General features: G+C 41.7%; 2 protein-coding genes across 2 annotated transcripts in view; one reads left to right on the top strand and one right to left on the bottom strand.

Moving 5' to 3' along the window:
- The window catches only part of LOC109398642 (selenoprotein H), a 199,827-nt gene that overhangs the window by 68,958 nt on the left and 120,374 nt on the right, over positions 1 to 10,495 (bottom strand). The gene's annotated exons all lie outside the window — the stretch shown is intronic.
- Positions 5,252 to 8,478, top strand: LOC109398645 (X-ray repair cross-complementing protein 5). The gene is made up of 5 exons (XM_019671031.3): positions 5,252 to 5,419; positions 5,491 to 5,607; positions 5,667 to 5,902; positions 6,312 to 7,201; positions 7,392 to 8,478. The coding sequence occupies exons 1-5, from the start codon at positions 5,405 to 5,407 to the stop codon at positions 8,300 to 8,302; spliced, it is 2,169 nt and encodes a 722-aa protein (XP_019526576.3). The 5' UTR covers positions 5,252 to 5,404; the 3' UTR covers positions 8,303 to 8,478.

The raw sequence follows: 10,495 nt of genomic DNA, 5'->3' as shown, positions 1-10,495 counted from the left end.
CTTTCTGTTGTTGTCAGAGAGTGAAGAGAGAAACAACCCAACTTTTGCAGTTCCGTGCGTCAAGCCAACACTGAGTTTCTAGCACAATACTCAAATTTGAGTGAATACAACCTAGTCAAAATTTCGGTTGGGTGGAAAAAACTTAAAATTATGTATTTTTTCACATGCAAGCAAGCGGGAACAACCCAACAAAAACATCGATTCCATCAACTCAAAATTGGCTTGACGCACGCAACCCTGAAGTTGGGTGGAAAGAACTCACTTTTGGGTAGTTTCGTCTCTCCGTGTACATAACCTCATCGAATTCTCATACGATTTGTAAACATTGCCCTCAATTTTTTTTTGAGGGCAAGGACGGCTTTATGGACCGACGCCGAAGGAAAGAAAGAGAAGGAGACAGTGATGACGTCAGCGTGCAAGCGCTCATGTGCAGTGTTGGGCGATCTTCAGGACGAGTTTTTTTTTTGGTTTTTGGTTTGGTCACAGAGAAATAGACGTCACACAACGCTCGCTACTCATCGATCACCTTTTTAACGGTTGATTCAAATTTTCGGTAGTAGGTCGATTGACTACTCGTTTTTGCTCCTGTTTGACGTTTGCTCACTACCGCACCGCCACCTTGTGATGGCCCGCCCTAATAAACATGTATTATACACTGGCGATTGGGTGAATGATTTATCATTCCATGTATGATCAAAATGATAGCCCAAAAGGGTTGTTAAGCACGTTGTATCATATTTTTCTATTAGGGCCGCCGAAGCACAGTATGTATTAGCATTGGGCGGTTATGTTTTGGTGACGATCCCTAATAAACCAACACAATAAACGGACCGTAATGTAGACGGTTCAACAATACCGCATACTGTTCGAATTGTATCCCGAATGGGCGGTTAAGCAAATCTTATGGTTATCGTTTATGCGGGATGTTTTTCAATGAAATTTGTTCTGAGAGTTACGTCTGTTTCTTTGTGGTTTGGTTTTCGACGATTGTGCGGGCATTTCCTCAGGAGGTGATTCAAGTGACGTCCACCGTTTAGAGAGAAGGGGCAAAGGAGGGCTGAGAAAGTGTGACACTCCATTGGGGCATCCATAAACTACGTCATGCTTAGAGGGCGGGAAGGGGGTTTCTGAGAAGTGTGATAAGCAATGTATTACACGCAGAAAAATATTTTGTAAACAATTAAATTCTAGTTCCAATCAACCGATTTTTCAGTTTGTTATAGCGACAAACTGATTTCTAGTTTAAACTGAATTGTTCCATTGTTTAATAATACAAATATTTTCATTTGCCGACATTTTTGACAGTTTGTTAGAACAAACAGAGATTTGGTAGTTTCAACATAAAATAACAGATTGTTTTAAACGACTGCACTTTTGCCACTAACAAAGCCGGGAAGTGATTGTGTTGGTGAAGGCAGCTCCTGCGGCAGCTCGGAAATCTATTTTTAGACACTCGACAAGCGGATGGAACTTGGGATGGAAGCGAGAACGAATAAAAAAGGCAAAAAATCGAAACCGACCAACTTTTTTTATGATGAGTACCTGCGCGTTATCCATCACGGCCAAAACTGCACTTGGAAGTTGGAGTGATGGATTTGCTACACTTTCTTCGTTGTGGCGATGTTAGGGTAAGAATTTTGAAGATGTGTGAGTGCTTCCGGACCATGTTTATGGTCCCCATTTTGTTGAAACAAATGCAGATTTTAACGTTATATGGAATGGTGGGAATTGGTTGTTTTGATCGATAAACTCTAAGTAAGAATAAAGAAATATAACTTTGGAATAAGTAAATGCTCGGTTTGAAAATCAACCATGCGTTTTATTGTTTTAAACAAGCCTTATTTTTCTGCGTGTAAGTATAGAAAAAAACCCGTACGAGGGGAGAGGGGAGGGGGTGTGGCTGAAAATCCCCATTTTTAGCGTGATGTACTAAATGGATACCCCCTTATTAGGTATACAAAACAGCGTGACAGAGAGGGGAGGGGGTGTCTAAAAATCCTGAAAATGATGGACGTCACAGTGCCGATTCGCTCGTTGGCGGCTCGGTAGATGGACTGTCTCGATGGTTGGATGTTCACTGTTTGGAGCAAAACCCAACTAAAAAGCACCTGCATTGCACCTGAGTGGTGCGAATAGAAACGGTTTTATTTTTCAAGCTAGCTAGCACACACCTACACACTCCCGGCACACAAACACCCACGAGCGTTCAATTTTCTTGCAACCACCTCTCTCAGCACGGTTGTCAAACACGCCGTCGCGACGCTGTTCGGGAATGGTAAACATGATCAATCCACCATTATTCCAATTTTGTTCTCGTGTTGAAAGTTTATTAAATATCCATTCGCGATCGGGAAAGCGAAGAGGTGATTGAGTGTGTGAGCACTCTCCTTGCACTGAGAGACCAAAGTACTCTTTAAAACGTAAAAAAGTACCTTTTTCGAGAGTAACTACACTCAAATAAATTTACTGATTGAATTTAAGTGCAAAAAGCACATAGATCACTAACGAGAGAGAAAAAAATCATTCTATGTGCAACTGATGAAAATTAATAGTTAGCTTGTTAAATTTCATTCTTCTTATTATAAATTTAGAGTGCAGCAACATAAATTACAACCCTGTCAACATAAAATCCAATACAAGCATAACAAACGCGAAACGAGCATGGCGCGTGCAGGAGATCAACATTTTCGGGCGCAAAAGTTCTTCTTCATCCTCAAGATATCAAATTTGCCGACCGAGTTTCTGTCTGTTTTCGAAGGTAAGTAGTTAATTTATTATCCATCTTGTAAAATGTTTTCAAAGTGCGTGCATCTCTCTTGTTTTTTCGATAGAATTGCACCGGTCGACGTTTTAGACCGCTGCACCACCGTCACCAAGGACGAAATCGGAAACGATTTGGGAGCTGCCGAATGGAGCTACGACTGAGCCGTGCTGTTTGACCGGGTGCCTACGGGAGCTCATTGTTGCATCCTCCCTGGTCCATCATCTTCGTTGGCCGTGACGTCGGCAGATCGGCGGATTGAGTTCACAATGGCTTGTAAATAAAACTTATTGTGTGACAATCGTCAACGGTTCTGTATTTATTGTTAGATAGCAAATATTCTGTGATCGAGTTGGTAAAGTACTTTCCAAAAACAGTTTAATATTATTTGGAAAGTTATTTATATCAGTTCGATCGCAGATCATTCGAGATTTTTATTTATGTTTACTTCAAAGTCTACTCCTAATGCCAATATAATGTTATTATTCTTAGTAATAGAAATTATGTGCCTCACAATTAAATCCCATCAATAATTGATTTTTAAAATGCAACAGGATCGCACATAAAATTCATCTTGACTGAATTGAGAAAGTTTCGATAGGGCTGCACTTATTTTTTAAATGCAAAAGCAATTGGTCACAATCTAAGTGCAGGGCACTTATATTCAATATGTTGATTATTCTGAGTGTACTCTAATAAACGGCAACAATACACGGACAGTACTGTAGACAGTTCAACAATATCACATACATACTGCTCAAATTGTATCCCGAATGGGTGATTAGGCACATCTTATGGTTATCGTTTATGCGGGTAGGTGAACTCATAAAAAGAATAAACGGCCTTTACTCTTTAAAGGGTAAACCGCTTGTACGTCAAATAAACGAGTGATTTTTACCCTTTTAGGGTAGAACGCACCTGATGAGTACTGTGGAAAAAGATAGGCCTCTGGAATGATCTGAAATTATGAAAAGAGTAAAAGTATTAATTAATTAATTAATTAATTAATTAATTAATTAATTAATAATTCTAGATTGAGTTTCAATAAGGGCGAAAGTAACATGAGAGAGTTCTCTTCATCGACTCTCTCTTTTTCAAATTAAAGTGACAAGATGCAAGTATGGTTGCACTTTTTGGCCATAAATCGCTAGGTTGCGATGCAATCTTGCGTCTAAGTGTAAAAAAGTTCGATTGAATTTGGATCTTGTCACTTTAATTTGCAGAAGAGAGTCGATGAAGAGAACTCTCTCATGTTACTCTCGCCTTTATTTTAACTCAATCTAGAATTAAATTTTTAAATGCACAAATAGGCTCCTAAAGTCCTATCGGGATTCTTGTTTCAAACCACAATATATGGTTCAAGAGTACATATTTACTCATTTTTTGACGTTTTTATTAACCGTAGTTGAAAATATATAATTTTTATGTTTTTAGCCTTTTGTCTCGTCCCTAGCTTATAACACATACTTTGAGTGATTTTTTTTCACCGTGTATGTCAGATAGGAACATTTTTGAAATCCCAGTGCGAAAAATGTCGAGCTCAGTCACACAAGGTTGACCTCAAATGTCAAAGTAGAACTATTTACCATTTTTCTTATTTCGAATTTTCTCATTATTCCTTTGTTTTTCAAGTTCGAGTAAAGTACAATTCCGATTAGAATACCATGCTTGATCGTATTATTCAATATAAGCGAGATTTCGTCTTTAATTTTAGGACCCTATTGAATGACAAACAATGCACAAAAGATAGTTCTAGCGAAATATTTATTCATTCCTGTTAAATATTTTACTTCTTAATTATGTATGTGGGTTTTGCCAAAGAGCCGCGGATAACCTTTCTTCCATCATCTGGTTGATTGAATCCTGTACCCAACTTTGATCCAGGTGGAGGCTCGAGCGGAGGTCCAGAATCACACTCGGAGCTGTCGGCATCCTATGAAATAATGAAATTTCCAATTAGTTCGTCACTTTAAAACACAGTTGAAACAATAAATAACAAAGCATTGTTGAATAGAAACGACAAAAGATGTTTGATCGTAATTGGTGCGTACGTAAAAAAATTTAGCCCAGGTAAAGTTGCGTTGGAATCTGAAAATCGATGAAACGGGCAATAAATATTTAGTTGAACTTACCCGCAAAAATCAGCAAATCACAAGCATCATCTTTAGACGTACCTCGAAAATGTTTAACAAATTTTTCACTCATCACAGAGTACACGGTCCTTGACACGGTCGGAATTCGAAGAAGGGAAAAAATTACTCTTTTTCAAAAATTGACAAGTACCCTTTATTTTGACAGCTTCAGGAAAAAGGGTACTTTTTATACCTTAAAGGGTAATGCCGGATTCGCAGGGGAACAGGAAACTTACCTTGGTAAATTATTTACTTGGTCTCAACATTTGCGCAACTGTGAAATTTCGAGTTATTTTTACTGTGTGTTTATTTGTTTACCACCCACCCCACGAGCCGCAACACTCACCCGCCGCCCGCCGGTGACAACGCGCGCACCGAGACGCTTTCGATCTTGAAAATTCGTGACTCGTAAACCAGCTGCAATCGGTGCAACAGTGTTATTTACTGTAGTAGACTGTTCTTGCTGTCTCTGCTGTAGTTCTGTGATATTCAACTTCAGAAACTTGAAAAAATGGCCAGAAATAAGGTAACGTATTCTTGATAATGTATTTCATGTTGTTTGATTCCCACAGCGAGTTCTATTTATCACATTCGTAGGAAGGCTGTATGATCATTTTGGATGTCGGTAAGGATACCTTGACAAAGAGCGGTAAAAATGATCAGACATTTTTCGAACGCGCCAAGAGTTGTGTTTCCAAAATCGTCCAGAGAAAGGTAAAACACCACCCCCACAATCCAGAGTTTAACCTCAAGTCTTAAACTTTTGAGTGTAGATTTTCAGTAAACCGCAGGATGAAGTCGGCCTGGTTCTGATGGGCACCGATGACACCAATAACCAACTGAACGTGGAATACGGGGGATATCATCACATTTCGGAAGCATTTGAGCTGAATCCCAGCAACTGGCAGATGCTAAGAGTGCTGGAAAAGCAGGTCCACGCCTCGAAGGTGAACGGCGATTGGTTCGATGCGCTGGTTGTGGCAATGAACTTCCTCAAAGTTGGTGCACAGTAAGTTATCAAATAGGCTGATTTGGGGTATTATCGGCAGGTTTGTTCTCTTCGCCATGGGGGGTTTTGTCGACCAAACTGCATAAAACTTGGTCATATGATTTAGCTTGGTTGGGAAGGTTTTTAGGCCAACTCTGAGTTAAAAAACCATAAAGAGAACAAAACCGTCGAAAATACATAATTTCCCTTGCATAAACATGTCGATACCCAATAATAATTGTAAACCTTCACCTTTCATGAAATATCATGAATATAAATCTATGTATCTATGCACTCGCGTGAAATGTCCGATGAACTTGAATCTTCGGACCAGTTAAGAAATTCGTTCTACGAAGATGATAGTTTTGAATACTAAACGTCGATCGAAGCGAAGCTTCTGACAATAATTTTCGATTTTTTTCCTTCTCAGGGCCAAAAAGTTTGCCTCGTTGAAAATTATTCTCGTATCGGCCCTTTCCGTTTCGTCTAACCTGGATGAGGACCAGATGGATTCGGTGGTTAGAAAGTTGACCGATATGCCATGCGAACTGAACGTTATCAACGATAGCGTGGAACACCACGTGGACTCGGAGGACCAGCACGACGAGGATAATTTGATATTCGATGCCCTCGGTATCTTCAGTCAGACCCATCAGAAAACCAAAGAACAACGAGCCAACGAAAAAATGCTATCGGATATAGTGTTCAAATCGAACGGCGCCCTTTGTAACATTGATTCGGCTGAACTGCTGCTTGTGCACTTCGAAAAGAAAGCTACTAGAGCTATGCCTTGGAACAGCATGCTGTCAATCGGAACAAAGATCCAGATCAGCATATCGGCTTTTCTGTTGATTTCGGAAGAAAAGGGATTGGGATCATTCAAAACTGAATCCACTAATCCCAATGCTACCGTCAAGCTGAAAACCGACTACTTCAAGAATGATCAGCCTTTTGAACCGGACTACGAAAACGTGATCAATGGCTACATGTATGGGTCAACAGTGGTACCGTACGATAGTCAGATCGATATCGATTACAAATCGGGCGAACAGCGGCTTTCCTGCTTGGGATTTACGGTGGCTGGAAACATTCTGGAGGAATACTTATGCGGAACCGGTACCCATGTGGTCGTTGCCAGAAAGGACTGCTCTGCTTCGGAAGCCAAACTGTCCGCACTGGTGAAGGCAATGATCGAGCTGGATGTATTCATGATTGCCACCAAGGTGTACCGCCGTGATACACGACCCAAGATCAACGTGCTCATGCCAACGTATAGGAAGCGTTATCCATGCCTGATCATGATGGAGCTGTGCTTTCAAGGTAAGTAAATATAGATTTCACATTGTGAAGGTAATAGATAATCATTGGGTTTAAATAAAAAACGAATTATGTTTTAAAACTTCAAACACATTCTCATTGTACATTCAATACAATTTGCATGACATACTATTTTTAGCAGTTTTTCTAAGGTTAGTGATGAATATGCATGTGTCTCTTATATATTTTTCAGAGGAAGTTGCCCTGTTGAAATTCCCTCCACTCCTATCGAACAAGTATAAACCAACCGATGCACAGTACGAAGCCGTGGAAAAACTGATCGACGCAATGGACCTGATGGATGCGTTGGACGATGACACCGGATCTAAAGAAGCGTTCGCTCTACAAAAGACATTGAACCCAATCCATCAGCATATGTACAGAACGGTTGCCCATCGAGCACTTCATCCGAAAGCCCCCATACCGGCTATGGACGAAGAACTGAAGAAGCTGGTAGATGTACCACCCAAGGTGCGGGAAAGATCCAAAACCGCATTGGAAGAAGTTAAAAATCTATTCCCACTGAAGGAAGTCAAGGTCAACGCTCGGCTCAAGTGGCTTCAAAGGGCGAACAAGATCACTGCTAGTTTGGATGGCGCAGTCGCCGGCACATCCCAACAAAATGCGACCGATGCCGAAGAGGAATTGGATGACCAAAGGACGATTGTAGAAGTGGGAACCGTTACCCCCGCGGAAGATTTCGCTTTGCTGCTGAAACGAGGCGAGAAATTTGCCACTCTTTGCGGCCAGATTCAGAACGTCATCTCGGATTTGGTGTTCAAATCGATGACCGTTCAGTACGAGAAAGTAGCCATGGCCATGATGATGTATCGCGAAGAAGCGAAGATTATGGGCCCATACCGGTATAATGAGTGGATTGCGGAGTTCAAGAAGAGTCTTCTCGCGCGGAATAAGCAGGAATTCTGGGAACAGGTGGTGGTTCGCGAACGCTTCGGATTGATTGGTATGGGCGAGAGCGACATGAGTACCATCACTGCAGATGAAGTTGAAGAATTCTACAATGTGAACACTGTGCCTAAATCAAGTGAAAGTGGCGCTGATGCTGATTACGTAGATGCGGATGATTTATTTGCCAACATGTGAATCGTTGGCCTATGTTAACTGTTACTATTTTATTATGATGAACCTGCTCTGCCTATGATCGCATATCAGTCTGATTTTTGCTGGGTTTCGTATTTATTTGATACCGTTATACGATCATAGGAAGTGCTAATGTATTAAAAAGTTATGTACCTAAATAAAGTACCGTTTATCGTCTATGTGCCTCTCAATGAAATGTTTTTGTCCTAAAAACTCCTCCCTTAACTTTAAACACAACTTTGCGGCCTTGGTTGCCTCAAGGGAAAGGGTCAGGCGTAGGTCTTTCCTCGGAAATATGACAGGAAGGGGGTTGGTCTTTTTTGGATTTTTTTTAAGGGCCCATACAGCCGAGGCGGTAAACGCACGGGTATTCAGCATGACCATGCTGAGGGTGACGGGTTCGATTCCCGGTCGGTCCAGGATCTTTTCGTAAAGGAAATTTCCTTGATTTCCCTGGGCATAGAGTATCTTCGTGCCTGCCACACGATATACGCATGCAAAATGGTCATTGGCAGAGGAAGCTCTCAGTTAATGGAAGTGCTCATAGAACACTAAGCTGAGAAGCAGGCTTTGTCCAAATGAGGACGTTACGCCAAGAAGAGAGAGAGAGAGAGAGAGAGAGAGGGGTTGGTCTTTCAAGCAGAAAGATGACGGGTTTTCACTAAACGTTTTATTAACTATCTTGACGCTTTGTCAGGTCAAAATGGACTGTATGGCTACACTAGAAAACAGCTGGTTTTAGAGATTTGAATGAGTTGCTGTAATCGGTTGAAGATGTTGCTGGCCACGTAGCTGCCGGAGCGGTTTTGGTGTTACAAGAAAGAAAGTTCGTGCGGCAATATCAGGCTGGATTCATGGATGAACGCGCTACAACGGATCAGATGTTCGCCATCCGCCAAGTGTTGAAGAAATGCCGCGAATACAACGTGCCCACATATCACTTGTTCATCGATTTTCAATCGGCGTATGATACAATCGATCGAGATCAGCTATGGCAGCTTATGCACGAAAACTGCTATGATTGATCAAGTCAACGATGGATCGAGTGATGTGCGTAGTTCGAGTATCAGGGACATTCTCGAGTCCCTTCAAATCTCGCAGAGGGTTGCGGCAAGGTAAGTGTCTTTCGTGCTTGCTGTTTAACATTGCTTTAAAAAGTGTATAAAGGAGAGCGGGGCTTAACACGAGTAGAACGATTTTCACGAAGTCCGTTCAACTGCTATATTTTGCAAATTTGAGACGATGGCGGAAACATTCATCCGAAGCCAGGTGAATCGGATTAGTCATCAATGTGTCGAAGACAAAGTACATGATGGCAAAGGGCTCTAGGGGGAATTACCGCGCTCACCACCCCGAATTTCTATCGACGGTGATGAAATCGAGACGGTTGAAGAATACGTGTACTTGGCATCACTGATGACCGCCGACAACGACACCTGCGGAGAAATTCAGAGACGCATTGTGGCAGGAAACCGAGTTAACTTTGGACTCCGCAGAACTCCACGATTGAACAAAGTTCGCCGTCACACGAAGTTAACAATCTACAAAACGCTTATTAGACTTTTTAGTCCACTATTGGCACGAAACATGGACTCTACGAGCAGAGGACCAACGCGCCCTTGGAGTTTTCGAACGGAAGATGTTGCGTACAATCTACGGCGGAGTGCAGATGGAAGACGGGACTTGGAGAAGGTGAATGAACCATGAGCTGCTTCAGCTGCTGAGACCCGGTGGACGAGGCACGTCATCAGGATGTTGGATAGCAACCCGATTAAGATGTTTCTCGAAAGTCATCCGACCGGTACAAGAAGACGTGGTGAGCAGCGAGCTAGGTGGGTCGATCAAGTGAATGACAACTTGCGGACGCAGAGTGCGGAACTGGAGACGCATAGCCATGGACCGAGTAGAATGAAGACGACTCTTACGTACAGCGGAGGGCACTCAAACCTTAGTCTGACCGGTAAGTAAGTAAAGTAAGTCATTGATTACAGACGGCTAAACTTTGACAACAAAGCACCAAGATAAAATATAATGCATATTGCTAAAATGCTGTCGTCAAATGTGATGCTTTTGGTGAGTTTGTTCCAAGTGTGATTTAAAATAACCGCGGTTTCGCATCTAAGAACGCAGACAAAAACGTGTATCAAACCTGTGCATCCTAGCTCTATTAATAATTAGATATAGATCTTATTGAGG

Source organism: Aedes albopictus, chromosome 2, assembly GCF_035046485.1.
Source record: "Aedes albopictus strain Foshan chromosome 2, AalbF5, whole genome shotgun sequence".
NCBI lineage: Eukaryota > Metazoa > Arthropoda > Insecta > Diptera > Culicidae > Aedes > Aedes albopictus.
This window is presented reverse-complemented; position numbering and strand designations above follow the sequence as displayed.